Below are 27,288 nucleotides of genomic sequence, written 5' to 3' on the forward strand. Positions count from 1 at the left end.
GGTAATTTAAAAAATGCATTTTCTCATTTATTTTCTATTTTTTATTTTGGGCTCCTGAAAATCTCTTCTATGCCTAAAAATAAAATATTCTCTACAGATTTCACCTCTTTCCATTTGGCAAACACTGAACACAACTGAAATTAACACAGCTCCTCTGTACAACTCTGACATATGCTGCACTTTATCAAGCCAAAACATTTCTTTATATAATAGCATTAGAATAATGCCAAAGTAGCCCTTCCCTGAATAACTGCCTAAGGAGGAGTTAAAAAAGAAAAACGCCTTATGCTGTACAAGTAGGATCTTGCACAGCTTTTAAACTGTGATCATCCAAGAATCTTTGAACTTCTTTAGCAAGAAACATACAAAAATCATTCTATTCCAGTCAAACACAGGTACATAACTATTTTCAAAAGAAAATATAAACATCCCATTACCAACAAACCCACAATCCTTTCATAGAACATGTGTTGCCATATTTTTAAGAGAGAAACCTTGTTTCTAGTGGTATCCATCTATGCAATGGATTGTTTTAACTCTTGTATGACTTCCCATTCAAACGTAACCTTCTTTTTTTCCTTCGACTTAAGTAAAAGTGTGACAAAGTACCTGGCACTTCACAAAAAACCCATGCTTTCTGCTTTCCAGTTTGATTAAATCAAACAACTGAACAAAATTTGATAAGAAGAGATAATCTTGGATCGTTCCTGTTTAATTTAAAGGAGGTGGAATAATTTAAAGGATAAAAACCTGAATCTTTTGAGGTTATCAATTTGTCACAAAGCACAAGAAACAGCAGCTTACAGGTGTCATTTTCCTCCCTTTTCTCTTTCTCCTCACATACTGTACAATAAACTTGTTCTGACTTTTTTGAAGATAGTAATATAAAAAGACCAAGACTTTAATGCCTTAATGTGTTTTATATAGCACCCCCTGAGAGAACAAACAGCGCTTTTGAGATGAAAAACACTGGAGGACAATTTAAAAGAGAGGTTTCAAGCTTTGGAAGGAAAGAACATGGTTTAAACAGAAGACAGAACTACATGCAGAAGCTCAAATCAGATATATTTTACATCATGTACACGAACATGTTATCAGTGTTTTAGAAGAACAGTACCTGTGCACAATCCAGCTTCAGAAGCAGGTCCACCTTCTTTAACTTGTTTAACAAATATAGTATCCATTGGCTCCAGTCTATTTCTTTGTTTTCCTGAGGAAGAAAACAGTATTTCTTAAAGCATTTAATTATATTGCATTACAATGTTGGGTTTTTTTAAGAATTATTTTGTAATGTAATACTGCCATGCTCATCATTGTATTAAATATTCAAGTTCAATTTGGGGTGAGGGAAGGAAAAGAGACTGGGAGTCCTAGAGACAGCATTTCATTTGGCAACACTAAAGATCTTTTAGGCACCTGGGGAAAAAAGAAAAAGGAGAGGGGCGGTGAGAGAGATGTATCTCAAACTTCAACTTGTGAATATGTCCCAGTAAGTGGTATTTTTCAGGTTCATTTCATCAGCTCATTGCTACTTCATCCTCATGCTGATGCCTACACCATCCAGCAAGAATTACCCCTTCCTCTTCTAGATTGCTCCCTGGCATAAGGACATAAAGGCAGACAAACTCAGTAAGAACTAGTAGCGCAAACTGAAAAACAAAATTTAAAAATCTTTGCTTAGAAGAAAAAACATAACGTAGATTCATAATCCTCATGGAACTGCAACACTGATTTTCTAATGGTGTTTTTCAGATGCTTCAAGATGAAGCCTAAAGTTTTCTTGAAGATTTATCAAAGTTCAAAAAAAAAAAAGTATAATTTGAAGTAAATTATGGTCTGTACATGCTGTATGGATCCATATATATATAACATAAATGTAGAAGTTAATCTACAGTAGTTAGAAACCACAACACTTGTTCTTGCTTTCTCAGTACACACAATTTCTATGCTTCCAGAAACACAGGTACCTTGTGCTTTTACACGCATGCCACCAACACCAAGTAATTCTTAGCTGAAGTAGCCACTGCTTCCAAATAGCAAGGGTAAGGGGAGAGGCTGGGGGGTCGGCCGAGGGGGACAGCGCAGTAAAAACCAAAATAAAACCAAACACATAAATAAAAAAAAAAAAAAAACCCACAAACAAAACCACATAAAAAAAAAATTTCCCCAGTTATACTGCAGGCTAATATGCAGTGACACTGTCCTGAGGTACATTCGTACGTAGCCGAAGCACACACAGCTTCACTAGTGCAATCCGTATGCCAGTGAGCTAAAAACAACCCCCAAACCAAAAAAACACAACCACAAAACCCCACACCCGAAAATAAAATCTGAAACTTTATTTCCAAGTCTTCCAGAAGACTGCACGGAACTTCATTTGTTCTACAGCGTTATTGGTCTCTCCAGACACCCCTTGTCCTACATGGTGCAAAGCATGAGCACCCACAGAACCAACGGCAGAACCTCGGAGTTACAGCCGGAGAGGCTTGTTTGAAGGACCCAGCGCTGGGTTTAATGGCCTCCGTCCCTCCCAACTCCTGTCGCCAGTTACTACCCTCCTACCGCAGTCCCGGCTGGGGATGCAGCACCCCTTGGAGAACACATGGTGAACCAGCCCGGGGAACTCACAGGGATTGAAAATAAGCCGGGTCTGGGTTCCAGTTTAGCAGGAAAGCCTGGCAGAGTGGAGAGGGTGGTATAACCTGCAGAAAAAGCAGGAACAGCAGGTGGGAATAAAGGGATTGCTTAAGACTGGCACTGCTGGTAAGAGAAACACTCCTTGAACGTGGAGTATGAGGTTCTAATCACTTCTTCAGCGACTAATCCTTGACTTAGGCACAAATGTCACTGCTTTTGGAAGTACTTTTGCTGCAGCTTTAAATATCCCACCTGGCCATGTTTACTAAACCCCAGCATTGTTTATTGACTATAAATAATGTGCCCATCTTGCCCCTTTTTCGGTTCAGTTTCTATACGGGAAAAACTCGCTATCTGAAGAATTTTAATAAACTGCACAACACCACACTTCCCTCTGACCGATTCACATATTTCAAGTGCCAGTTTTAGCCTAAGGCCTCCGTTGTGCAGACCCTCAGCATCCTGCCATTTTACCACAAAACAGTTGCACAAAACAGCTTACTCATAAGGCTCTAAATGGCCTTCTCAAAGTAATGCCAGATTGGTAGAAAATAATCAGAAAGTTGATTTGATAGGATCGCATAACTACTATATACAAAGCAACTGAATTATAAATCAAGAAACTCCAGCTGGCAGCTCAGTCCCCAAATACTTTAAAATTTAATTAGCAGGACACAGCTACGAGATACACAAAATGCTCTTTGTGAGCCAAAGCTATTATCTGTCATTTTTAATCTGCTGATTAAAATAGACACTGAACACATGGAGCCTCATCCTTTAAGAGGAAGTAACATTTCAGCAAGTTTAGACAAGCTCCAAGAAGAATTTACCAAAAGGTTGCTCCAACCACTTACAAGAGTGAAGCTAAAGTATGAACTTTTATAGACTATCAAATGTCCTTCCCAGTGTTGTCACTTTATCTTTTACTGAAGATATTTACAATCCCCAAAGTGACAAGAGAAATTAAGAATAATGGAGCTCCCATGGCACATTTCATTTATAACACTTAGTACCTGATACTTATAACCCAAGACCAAGGGCCTACCTCAGCTTCCCTTACAAGAGCCCATCAAGAAGTGGTTAGTGGCCTACTGCTAGTTTGCTTAATGCTCAAATGCTACTTTATACCTGGTCCATACCTTGCCTTGTGTATGTGAACACACAAAGCAAGAGGTCAAGGAGATAAGGTTACTCCTATTCAACATCCACCATGGAATATCTTTAATACACTTTCCACTCCTGAGTTACAGGGGAAAACCGTACCAAATTTATGGAGACCACAGACTGAAGGCTTCCCTGAACATCTGATTTCTGATCGACCTGTCAGCTACACCAAGAAGTTCTTCCAACACTACGAGCACTCACTTCAGGTTTTCACAGCTGTTTTACGGACCAATTCACAAAGCTGGTTATGCATTAAACATCCTTCTTTGTCCTACATGCGGAAGGAGGCTATATTGAACATTCCTCTTCCTAAAAAAGTGAACCACCACAATAAAGATCAATTTAGGGGCAAAAAATTAAGATAAAAGGTTTAAAATCTGTTTACATTTTCATGTTCATTTTACAGCTCAGTAATACCCAAAGTCAAGACGAGAAGAAAACCTATGATTACCAAGCTTTTGTAGATGAATACATGCTCTTCGTTTCTCGTCGTGCTTTTACATAATCGGATACAACCCAAAACTTCTTTGCCATTAGTAACATAAATTAAAAAGTATATATGTATATTTTGAGTTTGAAACTCAAGCAAATCTAAATGGTATTTTCTGACGGTAGCAGATGAAGGTACTTTCTTCAAATCAACTGGGAGGGAATAAGTCTTATAGATGTGCACTCAATGATTACAGAAATAAATTCCAAATAAAATGGATAACGTAATAAGTTACTCATGTCTCAAAATTTATCAATCACTACACTTCAATTTTATTGTGCCTAAATCTCCATTGGGTCCTGTCTGCACCCAGTCATCAGGCAAAAGCAAGATGCTCTCCAAAATGTGAGCCTAAACTCCTCTCCTTCCAAAGTCCATGTACAGCAGATTATCACAGTGGAACTTTTACACTAAGTTCCCCAGCTCTGCACCACATAGTGTCAGACCGGATTCATAATTTTCCTATCCAATATCAGTATTTTCCTCTCTAATAATATCTAATATAATTTTTTTGGAGCATACCAGCTCCAAAAGCATACCAGCAATTCCTTACAGGTGATACGGCAAAGAATCAGTAAACCAGCTTACACCACTAGTCTGTCAGACCTGTAGTCCTATTGTACCCTTAGGAGGCACAAGTACAAACTGGGAGAGGAGCGGCTGGAGAGCAGCCCTGCAGAAAAGGGGTCTGGGGCTGCTGGTTGACCTGAGGCTCAACAGGAGTCAGCAGTGGGCCCCGGCAGCCAAGAAGGCTGCATAAACCGCATCCCGGGGTGCATCAAACACAGTATAACCAGCCAGTCAAAAGCGGCGACTGTCTTGCTGTATTCAACATTGGTGTGGCCTCACCTTAAGTACTTTGTTAAAGTACCAGTCCCTGCTCTAACACGCACATACTCCCAACCGGCGCAGCTTTGAACCATTCCCACATGTTCTATCACTGCTTCCCAGGGAGAAGAGCTCAGCACTTCCCCTGCTCAGGAAGCTGTAGAGAGCAATGAGGTCTCTCCTCGGCCACATCTTCTCTAAACCAGACAAGCCCAGACTCCTTTGCTGCTCCTCATAGGACATTCCTTCCAGCCCTTTCATCAGCTTTGTTGACGTCCTATGCATGGATTTGAGTACCTTACCATCCCTCTTAAATTGTGGGGCCCAGAACTGCACACGCCCTGAATTGGTCAGGCAGTTGGACTAGATGATCATTGTAGGTCCTTTCCAACTGAAATATTTTATTCTGTTTTCCAATGCTTTTCCAGTGCTTATTACTGCATACTACTATGCCTCCTCCCCCCTTCTCTGTGCTTTTGTAAACAGCTTTATAATTAAGCATTAAGGTGCAGGCTACCAGCAAATAAGACAATTTCTCCTACATCTTTGACTGCCAAGTTAAAAACAAGGTATCACACACACACAAAGAACAGGTAGAAGTATGAGCTGCCAGGAACACATGTACAAGGAAGAAGTGCAGATGAAAAGCACAACTCCTGTGAAATACAATTTCATACTTACTTAATTTCTCCACAAATGTAGCTATAAACAGAGGTGCAGTCTTATGTAAGGACAATAAAAGAAACAGAAGCATATAAAGTTGCTAAGTACACAAGTTAGCTAAGCAGAAACTGAAATACAGTCCATAAAGTTATCCTTTCCTTTATCAGTCTTGTGAGCACACAAAAAATCTCCACCATGAGTAAATGGTCACCAGCTATGATTAATTAAAACTCAAGTTATTGTCCAGGCAGTAATACAGTTTTACTAATGAAGCGACAAAAATATTCCCTGTGGTACAACCACTCCCTTAAGTGATGCTATGCAAATGAAAATGTAACTTTAGAGAAGGCAAACTGGTGTCTGAGCTTTTACTTCAGAGATTCAGTATCACTAGAAGTAAGGAAACAGAAATGAATCACCAAGTATATAGAAGGCTCAAGGCAAAAATTCATTGGCTTAAACAAGGATAGTAAGGAATCAGGAGAGTCTTTATAATGAAGTCCTTAGTCTAAACTACTGAAGTAGTTTGAAGAAGCACAAACACCTGTAATCAAATGCAAGAAATACAGAAAAGCAGTTTACTGCAACAAGATTTTTCCTAGCAAACAAGTTTTTCATAACGCTGTGCAAATCTTCTAATTAGTCAGCAACTTTCAACCAAAAAATAAATGCTAATTGCTACTTTCAATAACCAGTGAGATCAAAGGAGATTCTACAGAATTAAGACAGTATTAACCTGTTTCAACTGCTGTTCAAATTAATGTCAAATAAAATTAAAGACTTTCTTCATAATACATATACTTATCATCATTTATGATCTAACCATTATACTACCTGGATGTACTAGCTGAGAATACAAGTCATTTTCCATCTTCACAGCATGACAGGGGAAAGTAAGTTTCCCATTGTAAAGTTACAAGGAAGCTTTCCCGACAGATGTTTGAGATGCCAGAAGCGGCACAGGGGAGTACAATGCACTAGCACAGCCATTTGATTTGCAAAATAATGAAATTCTAATATGTTTTTTTTTCCTTGATAAAGGCAATATTAAAAAAAAAACAACCTCCTACTTTTAAAAAGACCACCAGAATTAAGAGGTTTTAACATTTATAATTAACTTCAGTTGAGGAGGGTCATAAACAGCAAAACTTCTCCTAACTCCCCTAAACTTGACATAGAAATAAACTTTATCCAGGTGCCAATTCTAGCTTAATCCCCTAACACACGAGTTTGGAACACAGCTGCTACAAGGAACATAACTAGTATTCTATCAAATGCGGTAACCTTGAGTTAGTTTTGAAGCTGCTCTTTGCAGACCAGACAGTGTTACTATACTGCTCTGTGATTCATCTGGAAAACAAAACGACATGGCAGAAGTTATATTATCAAATCTACCAACACACTACAAGATAGCAACAAGCACATCACTTCTCTGTAGTCATTAACCTTCCAATATAAAACAGAGTCAGACAGAAACATCTGAGTCATAAAGACTACACAAAGGACACCTCTCTGAAAAAGAACTTTTACATTTTGCAGAGGGAAAAGAGAAAAACAAACAAAACAAAAAAACCCCACACTGAAGTGCTACTGCTGACCTAGGTCTTTCTTTCTTTTTGACCTGCAGAACACAAACCTGCAAGTGTTTTGGGACACAGTGCAATACATAGTTTCTTACAAAATCTCTCCTAAGAATCTGCTGCTTAAAAACATGCAATTTCTCCTGTTGCTAGAGGAAAAAAAAAATATATCTTTTGCTCAGGGTAGCTGAACCGTGCTTAAAAATTCTCATAACACAGGAACTGAATAAATGCTACAGAGCTTTGTTAATGTTATGCAGAGTATTTTTACTCCTGGCTCTATGCTCAGCAGACTGCAAGGGTGACTTTCATTTTTATACTAAAGAATCACCAACCCCTTGAAACATCTCCAATTATTAAATTGAGACAGGCTGTTATGTACATCTTTCTCTAACTCAAATGGGAGGAACATTCCTCTTGAACATGAAGATCTACAAGTATGCTTTTGGATATCCAAGGCATTTGCACTCCGTTGGTTCAACAATGCCAAGTGGCACTGATTCTTGGGACGCCTTTCAGGCAAAGGGAGGGGAAGGATGTACTGCTACAGCGGGGACAAATGCTTCTAAATGATTAGTGAATCAAAAACCTGCTAATCATTTCCCAAGGTACTCAAAAAGAAATTGCTGAAAGTACAGCAGAACTCTAAATTTATTAACAGAAATTTCATTTAATTAACTATAAATCACAAAACTGTCAGGATTACATTTAACTGAGAGTCCAACTAAAGACAATTCTGGATTTTACAATCTGCGAACTGAGCTTCATACATAGTCAGCATTTCTCCACTTGCAATCCATTCCAGAAAAGGAGCCCAAAGGTCCCAGCCCAGCCCCAACAGAGCTTATTTCACCCACTGTAAAGCACAAATTAACCCAACTAAAAAACACTAAGCAAAACACGTTGCCAAGGACAAGCCTCTAAAAGAGGATGATAACACTAAAATACCGCTGTTGAGTCCTTTAGCAGAGAAACACCTGGCATTTAACTCTCTGATATAGGGAAAATACATTCTGCTATTACTCAAAGCACCTCTGGCATTTTGATTAGGCAACTCAAAGATGGTATTTCTTCTTTTGCTTACTCTTCTCTTAAAGCATTTGACTAATGCAACCTCAACTCTGCCTTCACAGGGGAGGGGAGAAGGAGAGAAAATAATCTGGCATTGTTATGGAAAACACGTAACAGTTTCAACTTCAGTACAAACTCTCAAAAATTGTGTTTTACAATTGCATTATATGCCAATTTTAAGACTTTTTTTTCAATTCTCTCAAATATAAAATGAAACCTCTTCAAGTTTAGAATTTAACCTAGAGGTTTTACTGTAATGCTTAGATAAGCATAGAGCCATTCAATTTATATCTGTTGTAGTGAACCTACAGACTCTCCCCTAAATCCATGGCAATTACACTTACACAGCTCTTCGTGTTTGTATTAAAAGTCAAAGATGATTTGAGCTCAGCGGTAATCACTGAGAAACATCCTACATGTGTCAAGTTGGAAAGCCACTCTGCTGGTCATTCTCGATGTACTTTATGGGAAGAAGGGATCTTCAGGCTCTGGTTTCAGTGGAAAACTAAATGACTCCTCTTTTGGCATTCTCAACATTTAGTGTTAAAAATAAAGTTGGATTAAAAATCCATTAAAAGGACAATTTACTGTGGCGCTATCCTAAAGCATTAGTGTTATATACCTCTTGTCTCTTACTCCTATTCTGCTATCACGTAACTTAGACCATATCATCCCAGCAATCTAGGACCTTTCTAAATACTTGCTTTAATGTTCATTCTCTTGTTCCTTATCTACCTTGTTCCCATCATCACAGACACAATTAGTTTATTTCACAACAGACTAAGCTGATAGACGATGATGTTAGAAAATTAAATCCTGGGAGAACACAAACCACATTACAGAAATCAACAGAATAAAGAAATAAAACATCAAAAACTTGAGGCATTTAGTAAGTAGCAGTAAGGAATAAAAAAGCTTCTGCTTTTTTTCCACCCTTCCCCAAAAGGCCCTACAACGTCAAACCAAACCTGCAGAGAGCTGGAGGAGCTCAGGTAATAAATTGGAACTATTTAGCTTAGACAACTGAAGGGTAGAAACTTTAATCTATGGTTAGGCACATAAAAAAACAGCCTAGTGATCACAACTTAACGATCTAGAAATCTCAGTGAAAACAGATGTCTGAAGTCTCATTAGAAAGTGCACACTCAGTCTCTAGAGAAAAGGACGCTGTGCAATATACATAACTTGCCTTTCATTTTTACAGGAAGATAAGCTAGCTAGTTGCTATAGATACTTCTACATAGAAATAGGAGATAAAGTAGGAAAATGAGAACATCATGTTAAAAAATACGACACTGGATTTCCAGGCACTGTATGAAACAAAACACCTTAGTTCTCACATAAAAAAGATTAAATTCCTTTTAGACTATTTCTATATGCTTATCACCGTTCATTTTAAATGATCCACAAGCCAGACATTTTTGAAGAAAAACATGGTTTAGGACAAGATACAAGAAATTACTAACTAATTTACTATGTACTGCACTTGTATTTTGCCAACTACAGCTTCAAGGAGCCTTAGAAGGACAACATAGCAACAAATATTAAGTGCACAATGCACTGGCATGGAGACAGCATGGCAATGGAGATGGTTTTCTCCAGCACCTACCATGTGTTGACAGCGCAAGTTTTTAATTCAAAATATTACTATTTTTAATAGGTATAGGTATTTTTCAGCTTGTCTCCAAATATTCCTACAATGCCCTTCTGGGAGACTTCTACCTGCGAGACACCTCTTAAAAGAACATTTTTAAATAGCACAACTCAAGAAAACAGGAATACTGGCAGTACACCATCCTCAAAAACACCTAAAAGAAGCATTGCAAGTTAATACAGGCTGGTCAGTATATCAGAAAATCTCAAGAAAACAGTAGACGCTGATACAAGTTTCCAGTCAGTGACCAAGTAACCCACTGAGAAAGTTCTGCACCTTCTGATAAAGAGCACCTGTTAGAAAAGCTTAGCTTAAGGTCATAACCTGGAGCAGTAAAAGAAGGAAAGAATACAAATCTTTCAAACAATAATGACAAAATATTTAGGGTAAATCTGCTGTGATGACCTCTCCGCAGATAACAAGGTGCTAAAGTCCCCCATAAGGACCAGGACCTGCACACGTGAAGCTTCCACCAGCTGTCCGAAGAAAACCTCATCTTCCCTGATGAGGCGGTCTGTAGCAGACACACAACAAAACCTGTGTCTGCCTGCAAATCCTGACCTTTAACTCTAGGCCGGCCCATGCATCCCATGCCAGAGCTCCACACATTCTTGCTGCTCTCTTACAACTTTGCAACAAAGGCAACTCAACCTCCATGCTCTCACTGCCTGTCCTTCCCAAAGTGCCTGTACCCATCCACTGCAGCACTCTAGCTCACTCCTGTGAGCTATCCCACTACGTTTCTGTGACCCCAATGAGACCGTAAGACTGCAACTGCATGCAGACTTCCAGTTCCTCCTGCTTGTTCCCCATACTGCATGCACAAGTACACACGGGCTTCAGAAAGGCCCTCAAGAAAGGCACGAGAGTTCCCCCCATCACACTGTCCTGTAGGCATTCCCCTACTTCTGTATATACGCTTGAGGTGGTCCCCCTTCTGTCCCAACTGCTGACCATGAGGTGTCTCCTGTCCACAGCATCCTAACCCTTTTGTGTGACAGTCCGATCCACTACTTCCTCACTTGCTTCTTGGCCATCATCTCCTTCCCGTGTCATTCTTGGTTTAGAGCTCTCCTGGACAAATTTGTATTACCTTTTATTCTAAATGCTTTGAAATCTTACTGCTTACCAAAAGCAAGATTAATGCAAGCCAGGAGCATGATCAAAATATATACTTAAAGTTGCACTAAAATTCTATTCAAGAACATAAAACCTCATGAAAACATTTCTTTCACTGATAGAATACATCAAACCTGGTATATGCTTTTATCTTCTGCCCTCTAGACTTAATTAGGCACTCAGTTCCTTTGAAAAAATATTCAGTAAAAGGCAATAGCAATAGAGATGCTTTACTCCACGCTCATCTACTCAAACCTGTAAATGCTGAACCTGCCAAAAATCTCAACTTTTAAAGTTAAGTTTGACCTGTGAAAAAGGGCAAAGCAGAAATGCAGATAATTAGAGATCTTCAAAATCAATACAATAAATAAAGACAGTTTTGCACTGGAACACACTGCTTCACAAAAATGAAAAGCTGAGATTTTGAGAGATGAAAGCTCAAGTGAATTAAGTGAATTATCATCTACAAACTTCAAAAGAAAAATGTTTATCATGAAGATATTTTCATTGTTGATTAAGGCAGAGATTCAGAGGCAAATTTTCCAATTAAGTTTGAAGGAAAATACATGCTATTTGCCACTAGATGGCTCCTCTGTACGACACACATGCACCATTCCCAGCAACATACTCTTCCTCAAGCTGTTGAAGCAACTGGTGCTTCAGCAAGGGACCCCCACAGCCAGCAGCCAAGCCCATGGCTTCTTCCCACTCCAAAGAAGCTCGGCCTAATTTTCCGATGTTAATTACTTTAAAAATCCTTGAGATAATCCTTCACAGAATTTCTGGCATACCTGGTATCACTAAATTAACATTATGTTTATGAAAATGAAAAACGGGATATGCTTTTCCTGATATTCTGCTCACAAGGTACCTATTCACCTCATATAAGAACAGGAATATCTTGCAGCCATGTAAATAAGAAACCATTTCATCCACCTTGCCTCCCAAGTTCACACTAAATGCTGGAGAAAAACATCTTATACGCTTTGTCCCATTTTGTTATTTGAGAAGGTATAATACAGAAAACTGGCAGGTTAAGTTCTACTGACACCTACATCCTCCACCTCACATTCATCTCCTCTTCTGTTTCCAGAAGGAGCACAAGTCCAACCTTCTCTCCTGCCAGTGAGAATATTGTTATCTTTCCAGAGCACTTTGTGCCCTTTGATCTGTATTTCAAGACATACTATGTACTACGTTGCTATAAATAAGCAATAGTTGAGCTATGATTCATAGTTTAAGTAGCTACACAAAAATTTCCAGAAAATAACCTTGCTCCCACCTGCACAGGTCTCACAGTGAACCAAGTAAGTGTTTGTTTACTGCTGTTCCTCTACTGAAAAATAGATCTCCGAGAACATTTTCGATAAACAGACCCACATTTGCATCTTCAGCTGATCCAGTTCTCCCTGTGAGAAGAACAACACTGCACAACTTTTCTCTAGACCACAAGGGGTATCTTCCATGCTGGTTTAGCCCAGAGGATTGACTCCTTTCCCTTCCTAAAGGAATTAACCATTTCTTTTTGATGCCAAAATGGACAAAGGAGGTCACAAGTTTGGGGGATGAGGAATTTCCCTGTTTTAACAAGCGGGTAAGGACAGCTGAGTAAGACCAGGAAGATGAAGCAGATGAATTCATCTGCTTCCGAGAGAAAAGCAAGAAAGATCACGTAAGTTCATGTTTCCTAGAATGCTTCTAATATATCGCAGCTACACAAAAAGCCTGAAACGAGTTCAGACATATTCTCTGTCGTCCAACTAAATGAAAATTTTAAAAGTACATTGAAACCGGGTACCATTGGCTGCTACAGTTTCAAGCAAGTTGTAAACCAGCAGTAAACAAGTACTGACCCCACACTGCCTCTGAGCAAAGGTACCCCCACCTCTGAATAGGCCCGTCATCAACCAGCAGCACTGCTTTGCCAGATGAAGCATAAACTCAAGCCCTGCACATCGCATTCGCGATGTAGCTAATCCCACCTCCTCTACATTCCCTACCATCACGACTGACTGGGAAAACCAGAAAGTGGGACTGGACTCTCAATCTGAAAACCCAATTTCCTTACCTAAATCAATACATTTTTCACCCTTCTAAGGAAACAGTAAGATATCAGCAAAAAGAGAAGCATAGATAAGAAAACAGCTAAATACCAAAGAGAAATTAAAATTAACTGGGACTGATATGTAGCACCAATTAATAAAAAATAAGTTAATTGATGAATTAACAAAGAGAGTAGACGCAGGCAATGTGAGAGGGAGAAAGCTATGAAAATGGAGGGAACTGAAGGCATAACTTACGTAATTTTTCCATCCCTCCTAAATCAAGTGAGATAATTTTATTCACACACCTTATTTGACACCACTGATCATGTTTTATGTATCTCTTAAAACATACATGAGAGTATCAAAACTGATGAAATAAGTTAGATCAGTTCTATTAAATACTGTAGAAAATATCACAAAGGTAACAGGAATAACCTTCCTTATCTTCTGTTTCTAAAATCATTGTATACCACTTTTGTGTATAATATTTATCATCATTACCAAGATTATGTTTATATACTTACATGTTGCTTTTATTACAGGAAGTTTGCAACAAAATTCAAATTTCATACTGTCTGCTCTTAGATGCATTGTGAGGCACTTGTTTTTAAAATGTATATATATAAATACATCCATGACACTCAAACCCTTTACAGTAGTACTTTGCACAGATAGCTGTGGGTCTTACATGCAGATCAAATGAAGAGAGTGTGAAACTTTGGCACTAAAAAGGTAACAAAGCTGGTTTCTTGTCATATACATGGCAAGTTGATAAACATGGCACAGAAGTGATACAGCACATACTCTCATTAACTTAGTGATCACGCAAACACCTACACTAAGTAAGTGAAGCCAAAGGACAGGTTTTTTCTTTATTTTGCTCCAGTGCCATGAAACTCAATGAGCTTGATGGTCACACTGAAGTTTTGAAATTTTACATTGTGAACTCTTAGGTAGTTATTGAAGTGTATTACTAAGTTGAAGGGAAATGTTCAACATACTGGATCTGTGAAAGAATAAAAACAAGACATACCTTGTCTATTCCCATTCTCTTCATCCTAAGGAAAAAGAAAGAGTGCGTATTAAAAACTCAGTAAGTGGAAAAAAATGCATAGGCATCTATAAGCTATGAAGACTTGAAGCGAACTTGTAAGATTAGTGTGTATTCTGATATCTCATAATTTTTCACAAATATTCAACTTCACAGAATTAAGGCTTTCATTCTGAGAATGTAGTGGAATACCCATTTAAAAAAAACCCAAAATCAACTAAGCACAGTTCCATGAAACATACCCACAGAAACAGCACGAACACCATTATCTGAAAACAAATGGACCAAGACCCCTGAAACACTGCCGTGAAGCCTAATACTGCACCGGGTTTTGTTGCAAGCATGTTTTCACCCTGAAAGCCAGGCAGTAGAGGTTATACTTTGACCATCTAAGGATTCAAAGCTAAATAACATGCAAGAGATACTAAGTATTTTCTAAGTAAGCTCTGAATATGCTTCTTGAAATTTGAAGTATCTTTTGTTTTGCCTTCCAAGTACTACTACCTAGAGAAAAATATCTACCCCAAACACTATTTAGTAACAATCTCTAAGATTTGCCTGCTCATTGCACTATATATACACAATCACACAATCATAATTACCAGGTATCACTGACAGTACTAAAATCAACCAATAAAAAAAAAAAAATTCCCCCCCCCCAAATAATCCCCAAAAAAGGAAGAAATCACACAACTGGAATGTTGCGTGGGAAGGAGAATGCCATGCTTAAAATAGAAAATGATTACTTAACTTACTTTCTTGTCAATATTTTAATATGAACGAAAGGCTTTTGAAAGATCATGGCTAATTTCTTATACAAAATTCTACCATTTGAAAAGCACAATTGTTTGAATATGGAAATACGTGCTTTTTTTCTGAACTATAACTTTATGAAATAGTAAACTATCAACCTAAATACAATTTCTTAGACTATTATGTACTATTTGGGAAGTATTTCTAACAATTTCCCTCAGCTAATTAAAACAGCTTTTTCCTGAAGGAAAGGAGGAGCAAGGAGATGATCACAGAAATAATTTTCACCTGTATATTCCCTCCTAATTTTAAATTGATTAATTCCGAATTTCTAGGTCATTTAAAGACAAATCACTCTCTTTTTCATATTAAATATTTTCAAAGCAACTGTAGAAAACTATTCAAGAGAGGAAGACTTGAAGAAAGAGAGGGAGTAAGACCTGGATATGAACACTACATAATGATGAGGGTAAGACAAGTTCTCTTAGGTGCAATACATTTCTTGTGAGACATACAAAAGTTCTGCTGGAGCTTTGTAAGATACTACAGAAAGATAACTTTAAGGAAATAAAAAACCAAACAAAAGAAACCCCAAAACCACAAAACACTGAGTTAACAGAGATCCGGTACTCGTTCTACTTTTTAGAAGCCACAACAATTATCATTACCATCCAAACTCGGAGAGCAGCGAACATTATACTCTTAAATTGGACAGTCTTGTCTGGTCTATACTTTGGCAAAAATACCACACTAGTAGACAAACACTGTTAAAATTTATCATCAGCAAAGAATTAGACAAAGTCAATATCTGCACATCTCTAGTTTCCACCCAATCTGTCAAGTGAAAAAACATCTTTAGGAGTTCGAATATTGGAGCTCATAGTCTGGAAAATGTGGGTCACGTGCAGGGATGTCTACCTGGTTTGATGCTATGAAACAAAAAAAATATTGAAGTGACAAGTTAGCTAATATAGAATTGCCATCATTTATTAAATACTGCAGTAGGTTTGTCAGTTTGTCACTGGGTATGCAAAGCTCTGTTACAAAAAACAGCTGCAAAACATTAGTTTGTCATGGTATCAAGCCAATGAGCTCAAGCTTTTAAAAATGGAACACTTTATAACACAAATATTTTGGAATTAGCTTTCCCTCCTACATTTACTTCTTGCACATTGCAAGATGTTAGTATATGCGGCTTCCACACCTGAAGAGAAGGTTTTCTTTTATCACTTATTTGCTTCTCAGACCAATTGAGCTTCACATGCAAAAAAAAGCGTGTTGCTCACTAACAAATCCTAATAAATACCTGATCTTAAAAGCATAATTTAACATAGGGTTTTCACAATGCTAGCTTAAGAAATCTACACACTTCCTACTCACTTTAAGGGAAAGGCGGCATGGGAAGCAAGGAGTATACATGATGGGTTATTCCTCAACGCGCAGCTATTCCCAGTTTGGTGTGTGGCCCCACACAAGCACAGCCAAGCACTTTTGCCAAAATGAAATGTGTTAAACCACAATCTCAGGTTCCAAGATCATCTTTCACACCATCCTTCACACAGGGCTGTCCCTCCCAACAGACCTACCAAACAACACTTTCTTCCATAACCATTCTCTATCAGAAATGTTTATAAATTAGTTAATTAATAACATTTACAATAAGAAAGAGTCCTTTGATTTGTAGTTAATTGGCTAGTTTGTGCAGGAACCAAGAAGAGATACTAGAACTTAGAACAGTATCCTGAATTTGACCCAGACCTGCAGTACTATGTACACACTGAATGTTAAATTAAATAAATATATAAAATAATATAGTAAAAATATAAATAATAAAAATTAAATAGAACATACTAGTATTCAGTATTAAAATATGCAGAGACACTTCCCTGAATTAATTATAACCAACCATGTTCAATCATTTTAATAACAGGAAGTAAAGCCTTTTTTCCAGCCAGATATAAATGTAAATGGAGAAAATAAAACTTAATGGATGCCCCTCATACAGAGTTATGCAGGTCACTGTCACCTTGTCACTAAGGTATCAAGTGTTATTCTTGCAACTCACCCTGCTTATTCAGGTGTTACACACCTAACTCTGGTGGCCCACAGTGCTAGTTAGAGCACTGGTCTAGCTGTCTCGCCAGGAATTGTAGTTTCCCACTGATGACAGTGGAAGTCTATGAAAAGCAGACATCAGCTGTGTACACATAAGGCTAGAAATAACCTGCAACTAGAGTTTACCCTCACCTAAACCCGAAGTCTCTTGATTAACACGACTCTATCTGTTTTACTCAGGTTTTGAACAGTTCGTTCTTTCCACAAGAAGTCGGTAGTATCATTAAAAATAAAACAAAAGTTTAGCACTGTTGGGTGCTTTCCGATCAGCACCAAAACAAAAGAAATCCTTGCTGAAGCTCTGCTACATTAGACACACCCATGAGATGGACCACAGCTGGAATTCCACGTGCTTGCTGGTAAACTGGACTTTGTTGCTGCACAAAAGCGACCCTCATTCTGTTAACCACGTGCTCTGCACTTCTGAATAACGGAAGAAGCCTCACAGCTCTCTCCTTACGGAACAGCAAGGGTAAGGAGTGCCTCCAGTCCGTGGAATATTAAGGTAAGGTGTCACAAAATAGCAAAAAAAAAAAAAAAAAAAAAATCACCCGAAGAACTAAAGATAAGGCAGGTACCATTGGGTGTTAATGTATTAAAAGAGAAGTGTGATTTGGGGACTCCCAATCAGCCAGAGCTTTGAGGCAGATCTGCCTAGATCTCCTCCTTGTAGCAAGCTCCCTAAGACAAATAAGGCTTTTCAACTGAACATAGGTTTTATTAGACTAACAGCTAGAACACTGAACTTCTTAAAATTTAAATGAAAACCCAACACCTCAAATGCACCTAGACAGAGAACAGTTTATTAAAGATTTTTATAAAATAACACCCATTCTTCTCCACTCAATACATCCTTTGGGGTAGAGTTCTTTGCTTCCAAGAAAATTCACCTCACTGGCCTTCCAAGTTGCAGCCCTCTCTGGCCATAGGAAACTCTTCTTCCCATTCCCATGGAATATCCAGCTGTGGTGTGACCTTCACCACACCTTGCAGTCTAAGAATATTATGCTGTCTTAGACATGCCCACCATTGCGCCCATATGAGGAGCCTGGTCCTCTTCTCCCCCAAGAATTCACCTGACCTGTCAATTGCTTTTCAAACACAAACTGCAAGCAACAGGAGCAGAACTTTTAACGGAGAAATTTTCACTAAATATTTCTGAACTGGAACAAAAAAATGGGTATTAAAAAAAAAAATCTACGAAGAATGTGAAAAGACTGATTTAAAGAAAGCTCTTTTAGATGTTTTTCTCTCTTTACCACCTCTACCGGTTACCAGTTTATGTTGTCTTGCAGTAAGGTTTAGAGATCTTGAAATCTCTAGGTTAACAAGCATCTCTTGCAAAAGATTGCTTGCCTACCTGGAAAGCAATCAAAGGAGCTAGAATGCAAAGCCCTCCCTCATGTAAAAAAGACGACCTCTGTACTAATCTGGAGGGAAAGTGACAGCATCAGGTTGACACTTGCGATAACAAAAGGATTTGTGGCCCTGAGAAACTAGCAGAGGATTGAGTAACTCTGGCTGTTATGTCAACGCCATGTCTAACTTCCAGCTGTAACCTCTACCTTACATCAGAGGTAACTGCATGAATTCTCAGGTGTGAAGAAGGGACAAGGCTACTATAACACGTAAGACAGAAAAACAAATCACAGTTACCATTATTGTACTACCTCTAAGGTGTGCAAAACAAACCATCGCCACCTTCCGAGGCCCTTACAATTTTGATCAATGAAGAAAGAGAAAGGAATGATACTTGAGCTTAGAATCAACGACCGAGACTGTAATTAGCTGATAACCAATACAATCTCTGTCAAATAAGAACGACACAGAAAATCAGATTTGCCTCATATTCAGATCAGGCTGACAATAGGTGAATTTCACTCTTTAGTACCATAACTTGGGTACACAGACTTCTATAGAAGTCATCTTATGAAGACCTAGGAGTAAAAATTTTCAAGATCTGTTCTTTCTTTCTAACACCTCATGGACATTAAAAGGAAAAAAAGAGAATATAACAGTTCAGGATAATTTACAGAAGAATTGACCAGGGCTCTGTCCAAATGAACCTTACCATCTTTAGATATAACTGAATCCCCAAATAAAGGTATTACAACTATCCAACAATCTCATCATTCCCTTTTCAAAAAACAGACAGAAATGGGAATTAAATAACCAGAGAAGAAACAGAGATTAAAAAAAAAGGTGTGTCCTGCCCAAACCACAACAAGGTGCTAAGAGCTCTCTTGCAGAAAAAAAAGGGAGGTAGAACTTCCAGACATGTCTCAAGATGTACAGGTATCAGGCTCACTACGTACTGCTTGGGTCTCAGAAACCATCAGATGTGAAGGAGAGGGGAAGGGTTGACATTTCTTTTTTTTTTTTTAATATTACTTGCCCTTCCTTGTGCCTATACCCTTCTGCATGTTAAAAAGATATCATCCTCCCCAGAGAGATATAGTGATACATTCATGAAGAAACCTATCCAGTCACTTCTTAGTAAAGGAGATTCATCCTCCTCATGGTGTCTATATTTTCACCCTCATTGTGAATAGGGCTTGTTGTTGGGAGATGCTAACAAGTGCACGTAATTTGTTCTGCTCAGCTAAGGCTTCCCCACCCTCCTTCCTCTGTTTCCCATCGGAATTCAACCAGATAATACTCTTGGCTGACTCTCTATAACCTGTGTTGAAGGACAGAAATGTTGGGATCACCTGATACTGCTAAGTCTCACTTCCAATGAGCTTCAGTGACTCCTGGTCAAAGGGCAAAAACTTTGGACACTCAAGTGCAGGCTGAACAGCTGAAGTTAACCAGAAAAGTGTGCCAACCTTCTCCTGCAAAACTTTCTCTACTTCAGAAGAAATCTTAAAGCCACCTAGGGCAGGCAAAACAGACAACCTTAATAAAGCCTCCTGCAGAAACACGAGTCAATTAGCTATCTGGAAAGAGCGTGAAGCTTCAATGCCCATTCCCCATCTCGGTAAGAATCTATTTTTCTGCCTAAATGGAAGAGCAAAAGTGAAAATGACAGATGGCATATATTATGAGAACTTGCATACTGATGACTTTAAAATGAGCAAGCTTTATTTGAACTCACTGGGAAAAACCCTCTCAATATTCAAATTTCCATCACTATTAAATGGACTTTTTCTTCAACACCAGGTACTAGAGCAACTTTCAAAAGGTTCAGACACATAGGGGAATACATACACCCTTTGAGCAATGCAGACCACCTAGGTCCTTAACATTTAGAACTACTTGTTTTAACTTAAAAATCTTACAGTTTATTTAAGAAAATTGTACTTCAACGTAGGCCTGTATGAATTTTGTATGTATTTGTCTCTTGACCAACAGGGAATTGCAGATTGTTGTTCTTTTTCAGCAGGAAAAAAAAAGGGCAAAAGAAAAAGCAAAACACAACAACAAAAAAAGAAAATATCCAAGCCTCCCACCTTTGAAGTCTACACTTTAAAAGGTGTACAGACTAACCACAATGGCTTTGGGTAAAACAATTCTGTGCACATAAATATTTCCATATTCTGCAATAACCACTGGTCTTACCCATGGTAACAAATATTTTTAACTCGGGTGAGCTCATACCCAGTCAATTCCATTTTCTTGGAATAGATCAGTGCATGATTATCACACGATGCGGTAAGTGAGCCCACCCACCTTACACACAAGGGATCTTTCCTCTGTGTAAGACACATATATACATACATTTACTTTCAAGCAAGCTGGATTTTTGACCCTAAAAAGTATAATAAAGTGATATATCAAGTGCTTCATTATTAATTTCACTTACTTTAAAAGAAAACTGAACTGCAGATTCTGGAGGGTAAACTATGAAGTGTCTTAAGGTGAAGCCAAAACCCTGAGATGTCCTCCTTAGCACAACAGTTTTGGGACCAGGCCAAGAAAAAGTTTCTTCTTCCTCCGATGGTGATAAAGCTTCACTCTGCTCTTTTCCATCTTTATTTTTTGATGCCTGAAATAAAAAAGACAAACACCGAAGTAGTAATTTTGGTAACTTAAAACAAAGAAACATACATTACTGTGCACTTCAAAATATAATTTCTCCCCCCATAACTAAAATAACTTGATGATCACTAATATTTTCAAAAGAAAAGTGCATTACAGCATTACACCTCTGGTTATATCACATACTGAATTACTCTTAAATTTTAAATTAAGCTAGATATTAAGAAAGTCAATGTACAACAGTGAAAAGCTCAAATCAACCACAAGAAAAGCTTGCGTGTTTATTTGCTTTCTGCTTAGATACAAACATGTGTCTGCTCAGACCCCATTTATGGGTGCACACAGCTCACATGCGTATGTACAAAACCAAGTCCTCTTTTCCTCACTTATAATGGTTTTCTGAACTAGTATCTCCTCACTTAAAACAACTAAAACACAGCCAAAGAACATATGCAATGTTAGCCTTCTTCAGCAAACAGACTTTACGTCTGGTCATATCTTTGACTTCACCTTTTTTTTTTTCCCCTCCACCTTTAGCTACTCTCTCTGAACATTTCAGTATGCAAATTCAAAATATACAACTAAAAAGGTCTAGTTTTCTGTTTTCTTTTACAATCCTATTGCAATCCCTCCTCTCATGCAGAAATAAGACATCTTGCTTTTTTTTCCTGAAGGGTAATTTTATATGCCTATGACTCAAAAACATTATAAAAAGATTTATCTTCTCAGCCTTATATGAAATCTTCCATTTCAATTTTCAAAGTGCGTGCCACACCACACACAATATTTCAAATCAAAGGCAGAAGACATACAAAGAAAGCATGCAAAACCCTATGACCCTCCTTTAAATATTCCAGTTAAACGATGCGTGAAACAAATTTAGATACCAGAGCCTATAGCCTATTCAAAGGGTATTCAAATAGAAATAATAGTCGTCTTGTCTTTCTGTAGCTCTGCTGCTGTGGCTCAGCAACTGGCTGATACGTGTCAGAATTTACTGCCTTTTTTTTAACTGGGCTGCTCCAAAATAATCCCTTTTGATTCAGCCTTACAGCTGGGATCTCAAGCTGCAGTGCTTATCAGCAAGGTGGGCCCAGCCAACTCCAATCAACATCTACAGAGAAGACAAAGGATTTCCACTCCAACCACAATGACAGCAACAGGTAAGGAAACTGTGGCAGCTGCTCGGTGAGACAGTTAACCCCACTAGAACAACATTCTGCATTCAGGTATGTAAACCACGATGCACTTCTACAGAGATGCTACATTTTGTCCTCGGAAACCCACATCTTGGTACATCCAACCAGGAGGGTCAAGGAAATACTAGCCAGTGCTTAAAGACCAGCCTCCCTACCTCCAACAACCCTGTTCTTCAGGAAGGGAAAATGTACAGGTGGAGAAGGGTCTCGGTGCTACAGCCAAGCCAAGAAAGTGGAGCCACTTCCGGACTCAGAAAACGGAGAGAGTCCAGAGCAGCCCAGCAGGACTCTGCTCCTCCAAACAGCCTGGAAGGATTATCAGCAGATTTTGGAAAGAACAATAATAAATACCAAGGAGTCAATCTCAGCCTAACCTGTCCTCATCTATCATCTTCATTCACACTTTAAAGTATTACTTTGAAACCAAAAAGACTGCAATTAGATGACCAACGAATGAAAAATTAGGGAGAACTATGGAACTGCCAAGATGAGTGGCTTTAGTTCAAAGTTCAGGCAATGCAAAGACTAAGTTAAAAGTCACATAATCCTTTAGCCTAAGGATGGGGTTTGTTATTGAGGTGTTCCCCACCAATCTGTTCAGCTTCCGAACATGACAGCATTTTTTCAGTTCTGCACAAATAAACGTCCCTTCTCAGTCTTTCTATCTCATGACATGAGCAGAAACCGGAGCCAGAAAGAACATTTTGATCCTAGTAAACTGGCAAAAGAAATAGCTCCTAATAAAAAAAATATCACTGGCCTCTAAAAAAAATGACAGTGATTTCCTCCATTAAGTGATGGGCAGCAATCCATCTATTTAACATTCCCTTGCAATCTTTTGTTTCTCCTCTGGAATTTTTATAGGCAACGCTTGATGTAGAAGTTTTGAACCATCATAAATAACTACAGGTATCACACAAAGTCAAAATGTTAATAAGCAAATACTTATCACTATAGATATGTAAAGAGCAAGCATGAATGTAGCACTGAAAAATAGAAGTCTTACAACATGCTTGCATCTTTTTTTCTGACAAGAACCTCCCTAATTAGCCGAAAGGTAATTTTTAGTATGTATAACAACTGATCACTGAGGTTTACATATAGAAATACTGTAACCTCCGTTCAAAATACAGTCATACAGAGAACTGCACTACGTCTGAGAAATGGGAGATGCAGCATTTGATTGCAGTGAGAACCTCTAACTTCCTTGTAATTTCATGTAAACTTCTAGCATTCATACAAACTGCTGCACTAACAGCTATTCATAAACAACAGTATTCCCCAGTCAAATCATTATTTCTTGAAGGAGTATGCCAAAAGTGAAAGGTTATCTTCATGCCATCCTTGGGCCCCCATGAGGTCTGCCAACAGGGCAACAGAAAAAGCCAATATTAATAATAAATGTGAGATATTCCGTAACATCAACGTTCAGCCAGCACTATGCACAAGAAAGAAACTGAATTGTAAAGAAGAGAGAGTCAACATCTGTTGAGTAACCCTGTGACACGTCCAACCACAGCACATCCACCAGAATATCCCTTGCCAGAGAAGATTTTAAAAAGGAACAAGAAAAGTTTTCAAAAACACAAACAAAACAAGGATGCAAGACAGTAAGCAAGACCAGATGATGTTTAGCGTAGGCAAGAATATGTTACTGAAGGCAGAGTTCCTCCATGCTTTTCCTCGCAAGCCAAAAACAACAGTAATCAAGTTACGAATACATAAATACCTCATATCCTTGAGGTTATTTGTCTTTAGGGTAGACCTATTTGCATTTCAAGAGAATGAAAAAGGATTGTTTTATTTTATTTTCATTTCATATAAATTCTAACAAACCAAAGATTATTTTGCCATATTCCTTACTGAAGAGCTGGATGCTTGTTTCTCTATAGATTCAATGCTCAAAATTGAAGAAGCCAGAAGGTATACTATCGAGTTCAAGGACTGAAGAATCCCAGGCTACTAAAAATGATTCAAGCATCATTTCCCTCAGGATTCCTTCATACGAGGTTTCTGCACAAAGTATCCCAAAGCATCATTTCCTGTTAAATGCAATTACAAGGACATACAACAGATGCTTAAGTGCATTGTAAAATGTACGCTTTGTTTTTAGTACTGTATTTAAACCTTTTTTTCTGAGCAATGAAAACATCCATGAAAAATCAGATGGCACCTTAACTACATGAATCGCTAGGAGTAACACACAGTAAGAATTATGTAAAATCAGTAAATACCATTGATGTTTGTCAATGATACTATTTCCAACTAAAAGTAATTTCAAACCTGTAATTTCCCATTATGTCAGTTTAAAAAAAATTTTTAAAAGGCAAACACACCCAACTTGCATGCTCTCCAAAGCCTGCTTCATTTTTAATCTTCTGAACAATTTAAAGACAGACGTATATTGAACATGTTAAAAATCCTTAAGTGACAGTTATAGGTAATTGCAATACAAGGTATCAATAAAGAATTGTCTTCTTGACTGTCTAGGCAGATAAGCAGGTGTACTCCGAGTTCTGAATACTATCTTCATAGATGAATAATAGTGAACAAGAGACACTCAATATATTGCATTATTGATTGCAAAACCATTCAAGCCATTTTAAAGGTAGTGTGAGTGATCAGTTTTTGTCTGTATTTCATCTTTGTGTCCAGTACACAAATTCAAAATTATTTCTAAAGACACTTAGGACTGGCATCCAGATTTGCTCTACACCATTTTTTAAACTTTGGGACTTTTTTTACCACAGAAAACACTTCACAAATAAATTATGTGAATAAAAGTTTCACTGTGTGTTACTCAAACTACATTTTCTGGAGCCTAAATCTGTATTATATAAACAAATAAAACAAACAAAACACACCAGACCAACCAGTGGAGTTACCTATCAATACCTCAATAAGAGCATGGAGACAGCCTGTGCTAATCAGGGCCTGCTTCAGCTGCCTTAACAAGGTTCAACTTTTAGCTAGTCCACCGAGACACGTGATACCTGAAAGAGCTAGATGGATATATACTGAACAGAAATGGGGCGGTGTCACCTTACTTTCCTGATTCAACAGCCATCACATAATTTATTTCTTTTTAGTCACTACTGTCATAAGACAGAGGAAAAAGGATCTTGAAAATAGTTACAAATCCTTAAAATCATCCTGAGATGCCTACAGGATATTCCAAATGCTATACTAAATGCTGGACTCGCTTGAAAACAGTGGTATTTCTCGCATCAGGTCATTTATTTTCCCTAGTTTTTGTCCCCAAATGGTTATCACTTAGCTAACTGCCCTGTTAAATCTGCAATTTCAGAGAAAAAAGACTTTTCTAGAACAGTTTGATCTTATTTTATGTGACATAGCATAAGGAGCTTTAAAAAGGTAACAGATGAAAGAAAAAGGTCTTCTGGCTAAGGCTACAGAATAGGAGAAAAAGCCCCACCCTGTCTATATGAGCAAGAAAACATTAACCACAGAACAATGGCAGGTTTTACTGCAAGTCAGTCTGTTCCTTTAATAACCAGGTTCTTCCACTGATGATTTTCAAATAAAGTTATAATAAGCCACTGACCCTTTTAGTCTCAACCATACAGAGCACTTCAAATGGCTTTGCTAGCACGCAACAAAAAGTGAAACAAAGAAATAATAAATATATCCCTCAAAAAATACTTTTGGTTTTTTTTTTGATACAGCTATCTGATCAGAAATAATGAAGCAAAGAAACGTATTATGTCTAGCAGACAACATATCCCCTTCGAACCTTGTAATTTTCTCCTGTGGTCACAGACCTGGACTCCTGCATATAAGTGAACTTGGAGAGAGTAAAAGTTCAATCCACTGGAGAACGGAAGGTCCCTGGCTCTCCAATATTACAGAAAACAAACACAAACCCTCTAAAACACACAGCTCCTATGTGCTTTCAGAACATGTAATACTTCCTCTAAGAAGTATGTGAGAAATGGTTGAGACAGCCAAAGAAAAGGTTATACAACTCTTCTTTGAGATGTATTATCTCCATCCTCATCTGCAGTAGAGGGAGGTATATTCAGCATGCAAAGAAAGCCAGCCAATGCTTTATCTCAGTAGACCTCAAAAGTAGGATTATTGACACAAGGTACAAAAGGAGTCTTTTCCTCTCAGATCTCCTCAAGCTCATAAATCAAAGATTTCAAGGGAGACAGGTCACATTTATAAAGACAAATCCTACTGTCACATACTGAAATGGTTTCCAGCCATGGTGAGATAAGACATTTCTAATGTCTTTAAATCAGACTGGAACGTACAAACAGCATCTTAAACAGAAGTCATTTCCAAATGAAGAAAAGTAATCAGTGATACAAAGGTAACACCTTAAGGAAATCCAGCCTCCATATATTTGGGACATAGCTTTGTCTTCAGAACAATTGAGTTCCATCACTTTCAGCCTCAGCAACATGTTCATCTCTAACTGAAAAAAAATCCCTGAAAAGAGACCAGCATGAAAACTGGAATGCAGAAAACCCCAAACCTACATAATAATTTTAGGACTTCATGTCAAATATCCACTTGTCCAAACTTCTGACTTTTATGCTCGACAAAATCTTTTAGTCCTGAAATCAGTCACGAATTGGTGGGATAAAAGAAAACCTATAAAAATCCTAGATGTATGATCCTGGATGCTAGCTGACACCATTAAGAAAAAAAAAAAAAAAGGCATCCAGAATTTGCAAAAAGAAGAGGCACAAAAAAATTGAGAAAAACAACAATTAAATATTTAATAGCCATACGTATGAAAGAAACTTTAAGCTAAATTACAAAGACATCTCCAGCAGTGCATGCTTAATACCAGTCACTCAAATTTAAGTTGCCCCTTCTTTACTAACATTATCCTGTATAGCTTATTAATAAATCATCCCAAACATCTCAGTATTTTAGCATCAAACTGGAGCGTGCATATTTGCATGC

The 27,288-nt window shown here is 38.0% G+C and overlaps 1 protein-coding gene across 3 annotated transcripts in view; it reads right to left on the bottom strand.

Annotated features, from left to right (window-relative positions):
• Positions 1 to 21,152, bottom strand: part of ARHGAP21 (Rho GTPase activating protein 21) — a 67,369-nt gene extending 46,217 nt beyond the window's left edge. For 2 of the 3 annotated variants that reach the window (XM_074157710.1, XM_074157711.1), the window contains exons 1-3: positions 20,976 to 21,152; positions 14,285 to 14,309; positions 1,118 to 1,210 (exon numbers count right to left, since the gene is read on the bottom strand). In XM_074157710.1, the coding sequence (XP_074013811.1) occupies positions 1,118 to 1,184 (67 nt within the window). In that variant the 5' untranslated portion in view covers positions 1,185 to 1,210; positions 14,285 to 14,309; positions 20,976 to 21,152. The remainder of the gene's footprint in view (positions 1 to 1,117; positions 1,211 to 14,284; positions 14,310 to 20,975) is intronic. The other variant, XM_074157712.1, reaches the window with a different exon arrangement.
• Positions 21,153 to 27,288: the final 6,136 nt, after the last annotated feature.

This window comes from Numenius arquata, chromosome 12 (assembly GCF_964106895.1).
Source record: "Numenius arquata chromosome 12, bNumArq3.hap1.1, whole genome shotgun sequence".
NCBI classification, from domain to species: Eukaryota; Metazoa; Chordata; class Aves; order Charadriiformes; family Scolopacidae; genus Numenius; species Numenius arquata.